At 39.9% G+C, this 19,295-nt stretch overlaps 1 protein-coding gene across 8 annotated transcripts in view; it reads left to right on the top strand.

Annotated features, from left to right (window-relative positions):
- The window catches only part of DYM (dymeclin), a 336,944-nt gene that overhangs the window by 129,140 nt on the left and 188,509 nt on the right, over nucleotides 1–19,295 (top strand). For all 8 annotated transcript variants that reach the window (XM_045458095.1, XM_045458090.1, XM_045458091.1 and 5 more), the window contains 4 exons: nucleotides 815–993; nucleotides 2,797–2,922; nucleotides 14,086–14,199; nucleotides 15,601–15,695. In XM_045458095.1, coding sequence (XP_045314051.1) covers nucleotides 815–993; nucleotides 2,797–2,922; nucleotides 14,086–14,199; nucleotides 15,601–15,695 — 514 coding nt within the window. The remainder of the gene's footprint in view (nucleotides 1–814; nucleotides 994–2,796; nucleotides 2,923–14,085; nucleotides 14,200–15,600; nucleotides 15,696–19,295) is intronic.

Here is a 19,295-nt window from a genome sequence, read left to right as displayed (position 1 = left end):
CTTAATAAATAAATTTAAAAAAAACAATTAAAAAATAAAAGTAATTAAATTATATGTTGCTATCCTAGCTGTTTTTCTCGTAAATGGATTAGTGACATTGGTGAGTACTTGAGCCGTAGTTATTCATTGGAAAAAGATTAACTTGAAGTCCTTTTTTCTTTTTAGCCCTTACAAGAGAATTTTCTGTTTTATATAGAAACTTTTATATTCTTTGTCTTGGTATTCTTTATTTAGGACTGGTGGTCATTTAATTTTGGTAACAGAACATTTCAGATGTCATGGTTAAATTGTATTTATTAAAGGGCCTTTGGGCTGGTCCCGTAGCTCTGTTTATTTAAGCTTATGTTCTTATAGCCAGTTTAATTTAGCTATATTAATGCAAAAATAGTAAATGAAGTCAAAATATGTGACTTAGTTGGTTTTTTTTTATATTTGGCTTGTTAAAATATAAACTGTCACTCTGTTAAGTGGTATTTGCACATATATTTATAATCATTCGAAGGCTGTGGTTTGGATAGTACAGAGAAATAAACTGTCCCAGTTTTTCCCCACCCTGGTGAGAACATTTCAGTCCTATTCTCTTAGCAAATTTCAATTATGCAGTGATGTTACCAACCATAGTCACCATGCTTTAATTAGTTCTTTAAATACAATTTAAAATAGAAATAGAAATTTTGAACCTGAAATGTGGCAACATACAAAATTAATGGGAATCAAATTGTGTACATTAACGGTGCTTTTATTACTTATATAAGGCATGGTCCAGAAAATACCAGCGTAATATTCCAATAATTTTGTGTTTTCTGTATTCCAGATAGCAGTCCTTTCCCCTCGTCAATTCCACACGCTTTCCAGATTAACTTCAATAGTTTGTACACAGCTCTGTGTGAACAGCAGACGTCCGACCAAGCAACTCTCCTCTTGTACACACTGCTGCATCAGAATAGTAACGTTAGAACATACATGTTGGCTCGCACAGACATGGAAAATCTTGTAAGTATCACGCTACCCTCGTCATCCTTTTTGTATTGTATAATCTTTTGAAGAGCAGATTCTTTTCCCAGGAGGGTAGATACGTTTGCCTCATTGCAAAGCTGAGGGTTGACAGGTTGACGGGGAGCTGCCAGCAGACACAGGCAGGGGGAGGAGTTTTACGGTGTAGGAGACAGTGCACATGGCAGTGTGCTCACAGCGCCCGAGAACCCCGCAGCGCAACCAGCTTCTCTGAACTTCAGGCCTTTACAGCTGCCCGTTGCCCAGGATCCAGCCCCATCAAGTCTTCCAAGAAGCACTGCCTCCCATTCTCAAGACATTTGTACCCTGGTGGTTCTTTCCAATGCTAAGTGTCCACCTACCGAGGTCATGTAGCTAGTCCTGTTTGCAGCAAGTTCCTGGTGGACATGGCTGGGATCCGGAAGGGTGATATTCCAGATTGGTTTCCCACGTGTCCTGTCCCTTCATGAGGCTTAGACTTGAGGTCTGCCTGAACTCAATTCCTAGAGTGATAGAGTTTAAAGTACCTGTGCCAGAGAGCACTGAAATGTGGCTGCAGAACTCCTGTAGTGAATCAGTGATTTCCTTTTGTAACTAACGTGTAAGCAAAAATGCTTCCATGACTGGACAAGTAAACCTTATCTCACCAAAGTGTTAATGTTATATTTGAAATGCGTACTATAGAGATACCTGTGGGCTATTTAATAAAGTTGTGAACATTCCTGCAAGAGCCAGCAGCTTGCTGGTGGCAATAGGAATGTTCCCCCGTACCAGTTTTTACAAGTTGGTAACAGGATTCACCAGGGATTTGGTGGCCATTTTTTCAGAGTTAACGTGAAAATACTGCGTAACATGGAATATTAGAATTCATTTGAAGAGTATGTTCTGTGTCAAAGTGACGGTAAAGACCAAACACATCATGAACGGACCTGTCTGCACACCCACTGTATGTGGAAAACATTGGTTATTTTACATAGTAAAATTGGATGTAACAGTGTTCTGCTCATGGGAATAAAAACTTGGAGCAAAGGCCTGTTTACTGATGGGTGAGTGGGAATAAGCAGAGACAATTCTGAGCATGATGTATCCTAAGTGAAATGATGGCAATAAGCAGAAAGCCCATGACACCATCTGTTCTAGAAAGTTCTTGGTAAGGATGTTATACATAAGAATACTCATCTGTATATGATGACATAACACCAGTAAAAACTTAAAAGGTTTTGTTTTGGGTTTACTTGAAGTGGGGGTGGAGGGTTATATATTTACCTATGTTTTTAATTTCTTGTATAGATTGTTTTGATAATGTCTCAACTGATGTCCTTACCTGTCCTTTGCCTTTCGTCAATAATATTTATTGAGGCTGTGGTTAGAAAATGTGTTATTGGTAGGAAATTTACTGTGCTGATTTGATTTTGTTGTTAACTGTTCTTTTATTCTACAATCTTTCCTATGAAGAAGATAGTGTTTGACACATTAGTGTTTCTAAGAATACCTTACTGTGTATAAGCTCCTCCTAGGCTGGAGGCAGATCTCCCTGTACTCAGTGCCACATGTTGGCCCAGATGGTCTCTGCAGACCCAGTCTTTATGTGGTGGCAGGGTGAAGGTTTTCTCTCCTGCTATCTGAGCTGTATACACGGAGAAAGTACTTTCAGTCATAAGCTGGTTTGTGTGGTTTTCTTTTTCCTTTAAAGAAACCTATAACTAGGAAATTGAAACAGTATATAATAAAAGCATAAAGGTTGAAAACATTGGTCTTCTAATAAAGTAATTGGAATAGTAAATTAAAATTTTTATCTGACAGGTTTTACCAATTCTTGAGATTCTGTATCACGTTGAAGAAAGAAATTCACACCATGTGTACATGGCCCTTATAATATTACTGATCCTTACAGAAGATGATGGCTTTAATAGATCCATTCACGAAGTGGTAAGTTATCATTACTTAAAGGTGTCAGAGTTACAGAATAGGCATGTCCCTCCACATGATTTACGGCGGCTTTAGCATTTCTTCCTTCTTTTCCTTCTGGTAGATGTTTCCACAAGAACCTCAGAAACGGTGTGTCTTTTTTCAGATTTATGAAGTGCTTTTTTTATGAATGACTAGTAGCCTGTTAAAAATTCTCAAAATTGGGGGCATGTGGGTGGCTCAGTTGGGCATCTGACTTTGGCTCAGGTCATGATCTTGTGGTTTGTGGGTCCCAGCCCCACACTGGGCTCCGTGCTGACAGCTCTGAGCCTGGAGCCTGCTTCGGATTCCGTGTCTCTCCCTCTCTCTGTCCTTCCCCCAGCTTGCAGTCCGTCTTTCTCTCTCTCAAAAAATAAATAAATAAGTAAGTAAATAAATAAATAAATAAACATTAAAAACAATAATTAAGGGGCTCCTGGGTAGCTCAGTCGGTTAAGCGTCCGACTTCAGCTCAGGTCATTATCTCAGAGTTTGTGGGTTCAAGCCCCGTGGCAGGCTCTTTGTTGACAGCTCAGAGCTTGGAACCTGTTTTAGATTCTGTGTCTCCTTCTCTCTCTGTCCCTCCCCCACTTGTGCTTTGTGTGTGTCTCTCTCTCAAAAATAAATATTTAAAAAATTTATTTTAATTCTCAAAATGGTTTCTTGGGACGCCTGTGTGGCTCAGTTGGTTAAGTGTCCGACTCTTGATTTCAGCTCAGGTCATGATTTCACGATCCGTGGTATTGAGCCCTGCATCAGGCTCTGCACTGACAGCGTGTAGCCTGCTTGGGATCCTCTGTCTCCCTTTTTCTCTCTGCCCCTCCTCTGGTCGTGTTCTCTCTCCCTCAAAATAAACATTTGAGGGGGAAAAAACTCTCAAAACAGTTTCTTTAGTAATTGAAGTAAATGTTTTTGCTGTCACTGAGTTCGTTTTTCCTCTGTGTTTCATTTCCTGTTTTTAGTTGTGACAGAAATTGTCAAACAGGTCAACCCCTTGTATACACAGTAAGTGAAAGAATAGGGATCAGTCAGAGAAAGACAAATATCATATGACTTCACTCATATGAGGACTTTAAGAGACAAAACAAATGAACATAAGGGAAGGGAAACAAAAATAATATAAAAACAGGGAGGGGGACAAAACACAAGAGACTCTTAAATATGGAGAACAAACAGGGTTACCGGAGGAGTTGTGGGAGGGGTGATGGGCTAAATGGGGAAGGGGCACTAAGGAATCTCCTCCTGAAATCCTTGTTGCACTGTATGCTAACTAATTTGGATGTAAATTAAAAAAAAAAAAGAGGGCGCCTGGGTGGCGCAGTCGGTTAAGCGTCCGACTTCAGCCAGGTCACGATCTCGCGGTCCGTGAGTTCGAGCCCCGCGTCGGGCTCTGAGCTGATGGCTCAGAGCCTGGAGCCTGTTTCCGATTCTGTGTCTCCCTCTCTCTCTGCCCCTCCCCCGTTCGTGCTCTGTCTCTCTCTGTCCCAAAAATAAAAAATAAACGTTGAAAAAAAAAATTTGAAAAAAAAAAAAAAAAGAATAGGGAACAAAAAGAAGACTGAGAAATTGTTTAATATTAAAAAAAAATTTTTTTTAATGTTCGTTTATTCTTGAGGGAGAGAGAGACAGTGTGAGTGGGGGGGAAGGACAGAGAGATAGAGGGAGACACAGAATCCGAAGCAGGCTCCACGCTCTGAGCTGTGAGCACAGAGCCCGACGTGGGGCTCGAACCCACGAACCACGAGATCATGACCTGAGCCAAAGTCCGAGGCTTAACCCACTGAGCCATCCAGGTGCCCTGTTTGTTTTTTTAAAGATTGTGTTTTTAAATAATCTCTGCACCCAACATGGGGCTTGAACTCACAACCCTGAGATCGGGAGTCACATGCTCCACCGACCGAGCCACGCAGGTGCCCCACTGATACTTCCCTTTGAAAAAATTGGGTTTGGGGGGGCACCTGGGTGGCTCAGTCTGTTAAACGTCCAACTTTGTCTCAGGTCATGATCTCACGGTTTGTGGGTTTGAGCCCCACATTGAGCTCTGCACTGATAGCACAGAGTCTGCTTCAGATCCTCTGTCTTCTTCTCTCTCTGCCCTTGCATGCTTGCGCGCTCTCTCTCTCTCTCTCTCTCTCTCTGTCTCTCTCTCCCCCTCCCTCCCTCTCCCTCTCAGACATAAACATTTAAAAAAATAAAAATTTTTTTTTGTCATATTACTGAGTTGTAAGCTTTCTTTATATATTCTGAATCACATGGATTTTTTTCTAGTCTGTTAATGTAGTTTATTATACTGATTAAGTTTTGAATATTAAATCAATCTTACATTCCTTGGATAAACTTGGTCATAATATGTTCTCTTTTTTTATATACAGTGTATTTGGTTAAATTTTGAGCTCTGATTATTTGTGTCTTTCAAGGAATTTATACATTTCTTCTAAGGGATTGATTTTATTCCTGTAAAGTTCATAAATTTTTTTTTTTACTTATTATTGCTTTTTTCTTATTACTGTTTTTTCCACTTACCTTTTAAAAGAATTTTTTTTTAATGTTTATTTATTTTTGAGGGAGAGAGAGAGACAGAATGAGAGCGGGTTGGGGCAGAGAGAGAGGGAGGCACAGAATCCGAAGCAGGCTCCAGGCTCCGAGCTGTCAGCACGGAGCCAGACGTGGGGCTCGAATTCACGAACCGTGAGATCATGACACAAGCTGAGATCAAGAGTTGGGCCTTAACTGACTGAGCCACCCAGGTGCCCCCAGACAATCTTTTTATTTAAAAAAAATTCTTTTTTAATGTTTATTTTTGAGAGAGACACAGAGTGTGAGTGGGGGAGGGGCAGAGAGAACGGGACACACAGAATCCGAGGCAGGCTCCAGGCTCCGAGCTGTGAGCACAGAGCCCGACGCGGGGCTCGAACTCACAGACCGTGAGATCATGACCTGAGCCGAAGTCGGACGCTCAACCGACTGAGCCACCGAGGCGCCCCGTCCACTTACCTTTTTATATCTGTACTAGCCGTAGCTTGCTAGCCATGAACTTGCTTTTTGTTTTTAAGATTTTTTAGATAGAAGCTTAGATCTTTGATTTCAAATCTTTCCACTTTTTTTCCTATAAGCAAAATATGTGAAAACTCATAAAATTGATAACCCCCTAGAAAGATGATCAAGAAGAGAAAAAGTTACAAATATATATTACTGGGAGTGTATAGGAGATTAGGACACATATCCCAGAGATATTTAAAAAATGTTCAGACGGTACTATGAGTAATTTTATGCTGCAAACTTTAAGCATTAAATGAAATGGACAGATTTCCTCCACTCCCAGAAAAAAAGTAACCAAAGCTCACAAAAGAAACAAAATACAAATAGTCCTGTTTCTATCAAGGGAACTGACTTTGTAATGTAAAATCCTAAACAGAAAATTATCAGCCCAACTGATCTTTACCTCTGAATTCTTCTGAAAATTGGAGGAAGAGGTAACACCAGTCTTCTAAACCTCATCTAAAGACTAGAAAAAAGGGAAATCTTTCCAGCTCATTTTATGAGTACAGCATAATCCAGATACCAAATTTATCAAAATTCGATAAAGGAAAATTACAGGTGGATTTTGAGTTGAGAGGCAAAAATTTATTAAGTGGCACAAATATAATCAGAAAGCTTGTAAGTCTAATATTGTAAAATGGAGTAAAGTAAGATAGTAAAAAGAACATATGTCAATAACAGTATTCCAGGAATGCAAGGGTGGTTTAATATTAGAAAAGCTCTTAATGTAATTTATTAGAAAAACCATAAATCATGTCAATAGATAACAGCAAAGGATTTGATAAAGTTCAGCGCCTATTCATGGTAAACAAGGCAAAATTCTCACAAAATAAGGGTAGAAAAGAAATTCCTTGTCTTTTAGTAGAGTGTATCTATAAAAACCTACAGTTAAAGCATTACACTTGAGGGGTGCCTGAGTGGCTTTAGTCGGTTAAGCATCTGGCCCTTGATCTCGGCTCAGGTCATAATCTCCTGGTTCACGAGATTGAGACCTGAATATGGCTCTGTGCTTATAGCACAGAGCCTGCTTGGGATTCTCTCTCTCCCTCGCTCTCTGCCCCTCCCCTGCTCGTGCATGCTCACTCTCTAAACATTCAAAAAAAAAAAAAAAAAAAGCATTATAGTTGATTGGAGAATTTTAGAAATAATCTCTTGAAAGTCAGAACAAAGAGGATGCTCTGTGTTACCCCTCCTCTTCAGCATTGTATCAGAATTCTGAACAGGCCATTTGAACTAGAACAAGATGTAAATGGTTTAAAAATTGAAGAGAGGAAATCAAAATGCCCATGTTTACAGAACTTGTGATTGACTGCATATATAATTCAAGAAACTCTAAAATTAGAACTGTTAGGAAAGTTGAGTGAATTTTCCGGTTCTAAAGGTTGTATACAAAAACAAATACAGTTTCTACAGTAACAAAGTGCTTCAAAAATGTGACCTAGATGTTCTATCTATCTATCTATCTATCTATCTAGAAATATTGCACATGCGCGAGCAGGGGAGGAGCAGAGAGAGAAAGGGAGAGAGAGAATTCCAAGCAGGCTCTGCACTATCAGTGCAGAGCCCAATGCCGGGCTCGATCTCACGACTTGAGATCATGACCTGAGCTGAAATCAAGAGTCAGACAGTTAACCAAAGGAGCCACCCAGGCGCTCCTAGAGATGCTATTTAAAATGGCAATAATCAGCAAAAGTACGTAAATGAAAGGTACTAAATGTGACATAATAAATGGAGAGAGGATACTATCTTGTGTTTATGGACAACTCTGTTCAGTGACTGAGTTGTTAATTTTGCTTTCGAATTAATCGCTATGTTCAATGCAGTTCTTACCAGCATTGTAACAGTTTTTTGGAGGAGACTTGATAAAATACAGTTTGAACAACATGGATTTGAACTATGTAGCTGTACTTGGACGTTTTCAATAAATACAGTAGTGCGTATCACTAAGTTAGTTTTTCAGGAGTCAAAATTTTGTTATAGATGGATTTTTGACCGTGGAGGGGGTCAACTTGTTCCACATTGTTCAAGGGTCAACTACGATCCCTGAAATTATATGGAGAAGTATTTTGCCCAGAGAGTTTTTGGAGAAAAGCAATGTGGACTTACCCTACCAGATAAAACTAGTTACAAAACATTAGTAATTAAGATGTGTTTCATTAATAATGGAATAAAAAAATACATAAATGCAAAAGAAAATAGTACAGAAATTACTCACACATGGAAACATAAAGTATGACAGAAATAGTAGGTAAATTGTGCTCAGACTGAGAGCTTGGCTTATCTAAGTAGAAAAAGTAAAATTATATGATCCTTGCCCCACATACAAAGACGAATTCCACTTGTGTCAACAGGACTGGGATGTGAAAAGCTGACCTTTAAAACCTCCAAAGAGAAATGAAAGCTAATATTTGTTCCCAACTAGAGACAGGGATTTCTTACATTTTATGTTATACAATGTATAAACCATGAGTGCAAACATTAATAAATTTGACTACATTAAAATAAAAATTTTCATGGTAAGATGAGAACAAGCCATAGACTACAAGATGGATTAGCATTTTTTAGGATTGGCATAATCAGAAAAACAAAGTATTCAGTACAAAAATGGGCAAAGTAATAGAAAAACAGAATATAAAACCTGAATGACTAATAGGCATTTTAAAAAGATGTTCAACCTAGTGATTCATTAGGATCCTGCTGACTAAAATAACTGCAGTATTTTGTCCTTGTCAGTTGGGCAGAAATTACAAGCCCTGTTAAGAACCGGAAAGGATATAGAGAAAGACGACTCTCCTAGTCCTCTTTGAGAGGACTGTATAAATGAGCAGACCAACTTTCGAGAGGAATCTGGCGTTTCACATTCCTCAAAAACTGCAGAAGTAAATAAATACTCTGCCTCCCAGCAATTCCGTTTTCTGGTTTGCGTCCTCAGAAACCTTTTTCAGATTTTCACAAGAACGCACTTGAAAGAATGTTCATTGTAGCATCGTTTGTAGTGTTCAAAGATGGCAAACAGCTGATAACATCAATGAGATACTGTGCAGCAGCCAGAACGAATGAAATAGAGCCACATGTATTGATAATAGTAAATCTCAAAAATCTGCATGGTAATCAGGTATCGAGTTCAGGCTGCCAGAGGTTAGAGAATAGGATTAGGGAGGAGGAGTTCAGAAGCAAAGATACTAACCTTTGATAAAATGGTGAAGATACAGTGGTGTTCTTCATAGCTGGCTATTTAACTTCTGTGAACTTTGAAATGTGATGACAGAAATCTCTAACTGTACTCTTCTGATATGGTAGCACTTGTAGTGTGGCTGGTGTGACCAAGGAATTGAATTTTTAGTTTTATTACAATTTAAGTTTAACTTAAGGACCCACCTACGGCTAGTACTACTGTGATGAACAGTACTGCTCTGTGCTTTTTAGTTAACAGGGACCCAAACCTGCATTTTTTTAAAAAAAAAGAGCTATTCAGTGACTTTGCAATTTTGCGTCCTAGCAAAATCTTGGCGATTTGTTTATGAAGTCAGGAAGTACTGAAAAATGGGCGGCTTAAAGCAGGTGTTGGATAGATTATTTTTCTTTAAAAAATTTTCGTGATTCCTGACTTTGGATAATTAACGCTCAGGCAATAAAGGTAGAGTAAGGAATCTCTGGTTTCTGAGTTTCATATAGTGAGATTTTGGATAGTTAAGGGTAAGGATCTATATCGTAACATTGTTTTTACTAGGGGAAAACCTGGAAGTAGCCTAATTTCCATTAGTAGAAGAGTGGACCAAAAGAAGCGTGGCCTATGAGTGCAGTACTCTTCAGTGCTTAGATGGAAGGAAGTAGAGGGGATATTCAGATACTTAACAAGTACGGTGCCAAAACCAGCCAGTAAGAATGGGTGTCAACCATGGTCTTTCGTTGTCCGCTGTATGTTAGTTGCTGAACCCTCAGGAGGTCCTGGGGGAGTGGCTTGGTGTAACAGCTCTTACTAACTGCCATAGAACTATTCATTTTAAAAAGTGATCGGCACTATGGGAATTTGGCATATGTGGTAAGTATTAATGTTCTTAGATGCATCAACATAGGGGGCTTCCAAGAACATACTGAGTGAAAAAATAAGATGCAAATAAATACCTATGTGTGTTAGTGCCCTGGGCTGCCATCCTGCTGCGGTCTGGGTAGCTAAACACAACAGAAATTTATGGTCACAGTTCTGGTGATTAGAAGTTCAAAAGCAAGGTGTCAGCAGGGCCGTGTTTTCTCTGAAGGATCTAGGGGAGAGATCTTGCCTCTTCTTAGCTTCTGGTGGCCAGTCCACGCGTGTCCTTGGCATGCAGTTTCAGCGTGTCTGTTGTCTCGTGACCTTCCCTCCCATGAATGTCTGTTTCTGTGTCTCTCCTCTTCTTATGGCGACACCGGCCATATTGGACGTAGGGTCTTTCCTAACCCAGTATAATCTCATCTTAGTTATATCTATCAAGACCCTGTTTTCAAATAAGGTCACATTCACAGGTTTGGGGTGACATGAATTTTGGAGAACGCTATTCAGTCTAAGACACAGTGATACTGTTTTTGTAAACTAGCAAATATACAAAGGAATCCTGGGTTTTAGGGGGAGTGTGTGCACACGTAAAGCATTTGAAAGCGACTGGAAAGATACATACTAAATTCAAGATAGTAGTTGATTAGTGGTTGATAGTGGGGGAATAAAATGGGATTTATATATTTAAAAAATGGAATCTTAACAGTTAATGTCAATTGTGGGAGTATGGAGGTTAATTATTCTTGGTCTTTCTATACATATTTGATTTTTTAAAGAGTTGATATTATATAATATGTTAATGTATACTACTCTAGCTTGTAAACATTTTGAAGAGATAGATTCAATAAAGCCAAATTTGTATAGGGGGGAAAAGCTCAGGAAAAGACCTAGGACAAGCAGTTCTCTCGTGTACTTTTTGAGAAGGAAGACATTTTCAGATCCTTGAGGGGTTTCCTTCTGCATGTTATTTGAGTTAGTTTACCATGAAATGATAAATATATATATTGCACAATCAGGATAGCAGTCTATGATTATTAAACTGTCTGTACAAGTATTGAATATGAGAGATGGGGAATTGTTTTTGTAAGAACCAGCTAAAGAAGTCAACAACTACAGCTGGGTTACCAAGAAAATTTTCCGTATGTTACCCATTCTGCATTGATGTCCCATGGAAAGCTGTGTGAGCTTTGTAAGGAGTTATTTATAATTCTTCTTAAGCACTACCAGAATTTCTAAACAATGATCATTTTTCACAGGAAGAAAAGAAAGAAATTTACGTAAACACTAAATTGGATTTCTGATTTTTATAGTAACATTGTAAGTGTACTGTGTGGCTACTATTTAAATATTTGTAGAATGTTAAATGAAGAAGACTGCTTTTATTCCAAACACTCCTTCCATCCAGGTATATAACGCACACACACAGGCAGATGATAAGAACTAATGACCTCTGTTTCAAATAAGGATGCCTTAGGATAATTTATTTCTAAATCAAGGAGCCGAGAGAAGAGAAACTGAGCTCTACTCAAAGGTGTGACCTTTAAAAAGACAAGCTGCTGTCTCTAGTAAAGTTGCTTAATGAGTATCGTGTGTTATGTGTTAGTTCCCTTGCAGACTTAAGAGCACTGGTTCTAAAACTTTTTGGTCTTTACACTTGAAAATAATTGAGGCCACCAAATAGCTTTTTTTCTGTGGGTTATAGTTTTGTACATCTATCTTATTAGAAATTAAAACTGAAATATTTTAGAAAATATTAGGTCATTTAGAAATACTGGTCATTATAATGAGCCCATTACATGTTAGCATCAATAATCCATTTTTATGAAAAATAACTGTTTTTCCCAAACAAAAATTTAGCAAGAAGAATGGCATTATTTTATGTTTTTGCAAATCTTTTTATTTTTTATTTTTATTTTTTCAACGTTTATTTATTTCTGGGACAGAGAGAGACAGAGCATGAACGGGGGAGGGGCAGAGAGAGAGGGAGACACAGAATCGGAAACAGGCTCCAGGCTCCGAGCCATCAGCCCAGAGCCCGACGCGGGGCTCGAACTCCCGGACCGCGAGATCGTGACCTGGCTGAAGTCGGACGCTTAACCGACTGCGCCACCCAGGCACCCCTGCAAATCTTTTTAATGAATTGCCTTAACAGAAGACTGATAGATTCTCTCCGTCCGCTTCTGTGTTAAACTTGTTTAACATGACTATCAGCCACGTTGTGTAGTGTCTGGAAAACTCAACTACATACTCATGAGACAATGAGCGTGGAAAGTAATGTCTTGGTGTTATCATGAAAATAGTTTTGACCTTGAGAATGCTCCAGAAATGTCTCCGGGACCCCTGGAGCATTCCGGGACCACGTTTTGAGAACTGCTGCATTAGAGAGTAAGTCAGAAGGACTCAGCACTTCACTGTTCCTTTATAAAGGTTCAACTGGTCTGTTTCTATCCCCCCTTTTTTCATTTCTAATAGTTTTTGGACTTTTTGAGGGGCAGATTTACCAGAGAAATACCTATTTTAATGATTTTTTTTAATGTGTATTCATTTTTGAGAGAGAGAGAGAGACCGAGTGTGAGCAGGGGAGGGGTAGAGAGAGAGGGAGACCCAGAATCCATAGCAGGCTCCAGGCTCCGAGCTGTCAGCACAGAGCCGAAGCAGGGCTCGAACTCATTAACCATGGGATCATGACCTGAGCCGAAGTCAGATGTTTAATTCACTGAGCCACCCAGGCGCCCCTATTTTAATGATTTTTTAGAAGAACTGAAGTACAGCTGTATTATTTGGTCTCAATCACATTGTCCTGATTCCATGGATTATAATTGTGTTTTGTTACTGCTTTGAGTTTTGTTTGGTAGTCGTTATTGTCCTTCTCTTGAAGTCACTTTGTGTTGTCACGGTGGAGAGGATGAGCAGCTAAGTAGTTACATGTGTGGTGGTTTGGGTTTTTCCCCAGAAATGATGCATGGGCGGTTCATGTTGATTCTTTGCATAATTATAAGTCTTTATTTGTCTGTATACTTGTGTGGTGGTTTCTCTAGGTACAGAATTTTAGAATCATAATCCATTCCTCAAAAATTTATGGACATCGTTCTGTTGTTATGCAGGTGGGTGGTGTTGAAGATGAGAAATCTGATGTTAGTTTGCTTGTCTTTCTTTTGGTGATAACCTGTTTCTTCTGTCTGGGAGCCAATAGGATTTTATTACATACTGTAAATTCAGAAGTCTTCCCAGAATAAATTTTGCTTTCTTTCAGTATTTCTGCTCGGAATGTTGAAAGTTTTTTTTTTTTTCTTTTTCCTCAGCAAAATTTTCTCCTGTCACTAATTATTCTGTTCTCCTTCTAGCCTTGTACCCTTTGGAACTTCTATTAAGTAGATATTAGGTCTCCAGTTTGCTCTCATACTTTATTTTTGTCTTTTTGCCTTTTACTGCTGTTGTCTCAGAGAACTTTCTCAATTTTTTTCTTTCAAATCACCAACCTGCTGCACTGCCCAGTTTTTGCCTCTCTCTCTGACGCCATGTCACGTATCTACGGTGGAACCGCGCCATCTTGAGCTGGAAAACAGTTCTTGCTTTCTGAGGTGTGGCGGTGAGCGCCACCGTTGCCTGCTCTGAGGAGCCGGAGCAGGACACGGCACGTCTCTTCCGGAGCTGGGCTTATCTGCGTTTCTTGGCCTTTCCTGAACACAAGTCTGAAGCTTTTCTGTGGTGGTTGGGACAGCTCTACTTTTCAAGAGACTCCTCGGTTTTCTTATTTTCGCTTTCAAACTGCTGAGCTCTGATTGGGTTTTCTCTCTCGACTTTGTGCCATCGTCTTCCAGACATAACTCCTTTTCGTCTATTAACGATATCCTCTGTTTTCCAGATCTGTTTACTTTCCTTTTCTGTTTAAGAAGGAAGAAGGAAACACCTCAGCACTGCTTCACTACCTTGAACTGAAAGTCTCACAGGTCACTTTTATATCCTAACTCACGTTCAGAGCAAAGTCAGGGCTTATCAGAAATTGTAGACACGGATAATCCCTCTTTTCCGGAAGCAATCCTGTTCACTTAAACTTCTCTTCCCCACTACAGATATTAAAAAATATCACTTGGTATTCAGAACGGGTTTTAACTGAAATTTCACTGGGGAGTCTCCTGATACTGGTCGTAATAAGAACCATCCAGTACAACATGACAAGGACAAGAGTAAGTATTCCGTGGCTATTTTTTGTAATTGTTTTGCATATAGTACAATTAGGCCTGTAGTTTAAAGCGATCTCAATATTTCGAGTACTAACATTTTCATGAAATATGGTCAGAAAATACAGATCTGCGTATAGTCGCTGAAGTACATGATCCTGAAATAACATGTATAGTGTCTGTGTTTTAATATTTAATAGATTGTACAGAGATATTTTACATGAAACAAAAGGAGCAGTGGGCATATTTAGATAAAAAATGTTTACGTTTGCTGAACCAGTAACACCGATTTTCCCTTTAAAAGCAGCCACAACAGGGGCACCTGGGTGGCTCAGTCGGTTGAGCGTCCGACTCTTGGTGTTGGCTCAAGTCATGATCTCACGGTTTCGTGAGTTCGATCCCCACGTCGGGCCCTGCACTGGCAGCTCGGAGCTTGCTTGGGATTCTCTCTCCACCGCCCCGCCTCCCGTCTCTGCCCCTCTCCCACTCAAACTGTCTCTGTCTCTCTCAAATAAATAAATGAAACTTAAAAAAATAAAAGCAACAACAAACTGTGTGAAGATACAAAGTGTGAGAGAATTATGAATTCAGATGGGAGAGAAAAGTAGAAAGAATACTTTCAAGAGTAAAAGGAAAACTTCAACTGGATTGTATTTGCAGCGCCTGGGAGCAAGTTTCAGTTCTGGTCTATAGAGAAGGAATATACAAAATTCATAGCTCAGAGAAATGGTCAGGTTTACTGCACTGTGTTCAGTTATTTCCCTCAACGAGGCTAATGTAGATGCTTGTCCATAATCTTTTATGTGAAAGTCTAGGAGCCGGGTATGGTTAAGAATGGAGAATTTTTTTGATTTTAGAAAGATAATTACAGTACTTAAATTACAGTGCTGCAGTGTATGGAACCATTAGGTTCCTGTAATTAAACACTAGTATTTCTGCAGCAGAACAGTTCAGTATCCACCAGGAGAGGGATAACGAAAACCATAAATAGCATCGTGATCTTTTGTACCAGTATGAAAAAACTTTGAATTTTTTTTTAATGTTTATTTATTTTTGAGAAGAGAGAGAGCATGAGAGGGGGAGGAGAGAGGAAGAGGGAGACACAGGATCTGAAACAGGCTCCAGGCTCCAAGCTGTCAGCCCAGAGCCCGACGCGGGGCTCGAACTCACAGACCGCGAGAACACGACCTGAACCGAAGTCAGACACACAACCGACTGAGCCACCCGGGCGCCCCAAAGCTTTGAATTTTCAATGCTTTATTAAGGATTTTAGAATTAGAGAAAAGGGATCGTGGGCCCGAACTTTCTAGAATCAGTGACAGTTGAGTCGACATTTCCTTCTGGTTGACCTTGCTTCAGATGTAGAGACGACTCCATGTCTGTTTTCACCTTGCTATTTTCTCGCAGGACAAGTACCTTCACACCAACTGTCTGGCCGCCTTGGCAAACATGTCGGCACAGTTTCGTTCCCTCCACCAGTACGCTGCCCAGAGGATCATCAGGTAAATATGAGCTTTACGAGAAATACTGAGGTGTGCCTTTTGGCTGACCCAGCAGAACGGGTACCGTGGTGGTCCCTTTTTAATGTTATCCACGAGGAATATCAAATTTTCCTGCCTAGTATTTATCACCTTCTTGTTTCGTTGAAAATACCTCGTCCTGCTCTGTCTTCCTACCCAACTTTTTGGTCAGAGTTAATTGTATTTACTTTTCTGTCTTTTTATAAAATTTAGTTGTACGCTTTGCCTGTTAGCTTTTTACAGAGGAGCAGGTATATTTCTTAGTAACGCAGACCACAACCATATTTGCTGAGCATTTTGCAGAGCATCGCATTACGCTTTTAAGGGAGGGTAGCTGTGTTTGTTTTAGAGAATTCCTCTAGTAGCAGTTTACTGTTGCATCACTTTCCTATTGACTATTGTAACAGATGACCCCAAATTAATGTCTTAAAACAACACAGATTTATTAATCGGTAGGTTAAAAGCTCAACACACAGGTCTCACTAGGCTACAATCAAGATGCTACCGGGTGGCGTTCCTCTCCAGCAGCTCTAGAGGAGGAAGTCTGTTTCCTTGGCTCTTGCAGCTGCTACAAGCTGCCAGCTTTCCTTGGCTCGTGGCCCCTTCCTCCACTGTCCACGCCAGCTGCATTAGGTTGTTGAGTCGTTCTTATGTCTCATCCCTCTGACCTCCTCCCTTTTCCACTCGGAGGATTCTTGCGATCGCCTTGGCCCTATCCGGGTAACCCAGGGTGACGTACCCATCTCAAGGTCCGTGGCTGAGTCACAACTGCAGAGTGCCCTTTGCACATTCACAGGTTGGGGGATCGGCAGGTGGACATTTTGGGAGTAACCATTATTCTGCCTGCCACAACGTCACCAGAAGGTCCTTTCTGTCCTCTCTCCACCCTTTGCCAAAGACATTGTCTTTAAGGGCAGGAAAGCTAATTAACAAATGATGAATGAATTTTAAGTTTATTTATTTATTCTGAGAGAGAGAGAGGGAGAACAGGAGGGGCAGAGAGAGAGAGAGAGGGAAAGAGAGAATCCCAAGCAAGTCCTGCACTAATAGTGCAGGGCTCAAACTCATGAACCATGAGATCATGACCAGAGCCGAAACCAAGAGTCAGATGCTTAACCGACTGAGCCACCCAGGTGCCCCTCATTTGCAGAGATTTTTAATATATGTGGGTACTTTTGGTCTTTGGGGTGGAATGCACATGATTGTCCTCGAGGCTCTGAAGTGGAGCATTTGTTATGTAAGTCAGTGAAGTCAGATCGTTTCCTCTAGACCTTGCCTTTGGAGCAGTGCAATTCTAATGATTAATTCTTGTGTTCCAGGCATTGGTGGTAATCACAAGTCCGTATCACTTTTAAACTCTGATCTTACTTTCCATCCATTGGTTGGAGACGCTTACTGAGCTGGCCTCATTTTTAATAGTCACTCAGCATTATATATTTATCCTCAGAATTTAGCAAGGATATTTCCAGTGACTCACTGGTTAGTTGAGGTCCAGTCCTAATACATTATATTGGCTTATTTGGGGGTTTGTACTTAGGTGGTTGTCTGTTTGACTGACCTTGTACTAACACTGACTTGATGACTTAAAGCTCACATAGCATCTCCTCATACCTCAGGTTCTTCCAGGTGTTCTGAAGATTCTTTAGTTTCTAAACAGTAATTTTTTGTTACTATGCTTTAGTTCAGCATGGCAGATTTAATGGTGTTGTGCCGCTCTGAGGTCTGTTTGTGTGCGTGTGTGTGTGTGTGTGTGTGTGTGTGTGTGTAGCTTCATAGTGGCTTGATGAAGGTTTCAGTACAAGATTCATTTTCCTTAATGGATACACCAACATTTGACCCGTTCAAAATGAAATTGGCAAGTGAACTGGTTCACATTTCGAGTTCTGATAACAGAGATGAAATAAACAGTTTCTAAGTATAAGAGTTGGGAAAGCAGATAAAACTGTGCCCAGTTTTCTATCTATGATGAATAGAGCAGAAAAATGATTGGATTTGGAGAAATAAGAAACATAACTGAGATTTGTGATTTGGGAATATCTAGATCAAATTTATCACCAATAAGGAATACTGCTGTATTTTAATGGAGTTCTGTTTAGCATTGTGTTAGTGAGGAACTGTGTTACGCACTGCAAAGTACATATATCCAAATTAGTTGTGAAGGTTTCTGCTTGTCCTTCAGTAGCTGAGATAAGACGAGGACCAGTGTATGTACAGCAGAATGTCTTAGAATGAGAGACAAATCCCTATGGTGAGGGTGACTGGTTGGTTCAGAGAATGGGAAAATTACATCTTACTGAGAAATCAGGAAAGGTGATTCGAGAGAGGTGGCTCTAGAGATCGGCCTGATAAGGAAAAGCACCAATCACAACAATGCAGACCGAGAGGGGCTGTGATAAACAGCATTATATTTAGAAAATAACCAGTCCCATTCAGATGGCGTGTTGTGGACCTGTATAGGGATTATAGGAGGAAAGCCTGGAAGAACCAGCCGGGGCCGCCTTGGAGGGTGCTTAGGTCTTAGATGCATAGTTTGGAATAATGGAAGGAATTGAGAGAGGAGAAGGTCTGATCTTCAGTAACAAAAAAGAGACTGTGAATGAATGAGCTGTAAGTGGATTTTTAAAAAAATAATTGAATAGAAGTTTCTGGAGTCCTCAGTTTCAGCAGATGACATTGGTATGCTTTGTTTGTCACACCGAGGGCCCTGGGCAGTTCTAACAAGTTCCCAGATGCTGCCAGCACTTCAGGTTCAAGGGCCACATTGAGTCACCAGTATAGACCGGGACGTCGTCATCCAGGAGAGGAGTGAGCCCGTTAGAAATGTGAGTGTCAGCCCAGCTTTAGACCTGCTGAATCAAAGTCTTCATCCTAACAAGATCCCCAAAGATTTGTATGCACACTCACATTTGGAAAGCACTTTGAGCTTGGACCTGGAAATCAAAATTTATTCCTGTAGAAAACACTCACTTTCAGATGGAAATGGGGGCCAACTTTTTAATCTTGAGGAAACTCGTTTTTCGACTAAATGTTTGTGTTCGGGGTATGGAATTGTCAAGTATGATAAGGAATGCATAACAAAATACACAGATTTATTATAGCAGATCTATATATAATAGATACACAGATTTATTATAGCAGTACAACTCAAGATTCACCAGATGCTTCAGTAACTCCTTCAAGTGAGAAGTAATCAGTTTCATATACACATTTTCTAAATCCTGCTTCAGGAAGAGACCACACAGTATCTATCAGTTGCAAAACGTAGGAGAGCCAATATTTCATGCCATCTTCAACAAAATGCAAAATAGAGTAACATGTTACATTGCTGTGACGCAGGCTGTGAGTAAAACTTTTAAAAGCCTTTTTAGCTGGACATAAATGTAAGGAATGATTTCTTATGGTGTCTGTGCTGTTGTTTCATGTTTAATGACAGTGTATCTTCCACAAACTCTTGGTATTCTAGAAAAATCTCATAAGCATATATGATTTGAGTTTTGTTCAACTATAAAATCTTTTGAATATTCTATAAGCGTGGGCATTTGATATGATCATTATTTGGGATTATACTTAGCTCAGTCAAAA

Source organism: Leopardus geoffroyi, chromosome D3 (genome assembly GCF_018350155.1).
Source record: "Leopardus geoffroyi isolate Oge1 chromosome D3, O.geoffroyi_Oge1_pat1.0, whole genome shotgun sequence".
NCBI classification, from domain to species: domain Eukaryota; kingdom Metazoa; phylum Chordata; class Mammalia; order Carnivora; family Felidae; genus Leopardus; species Leopardus geoffroyi.
This window is presented reverse-complemented; position numbering and strand designations above follow the sequence as displayed.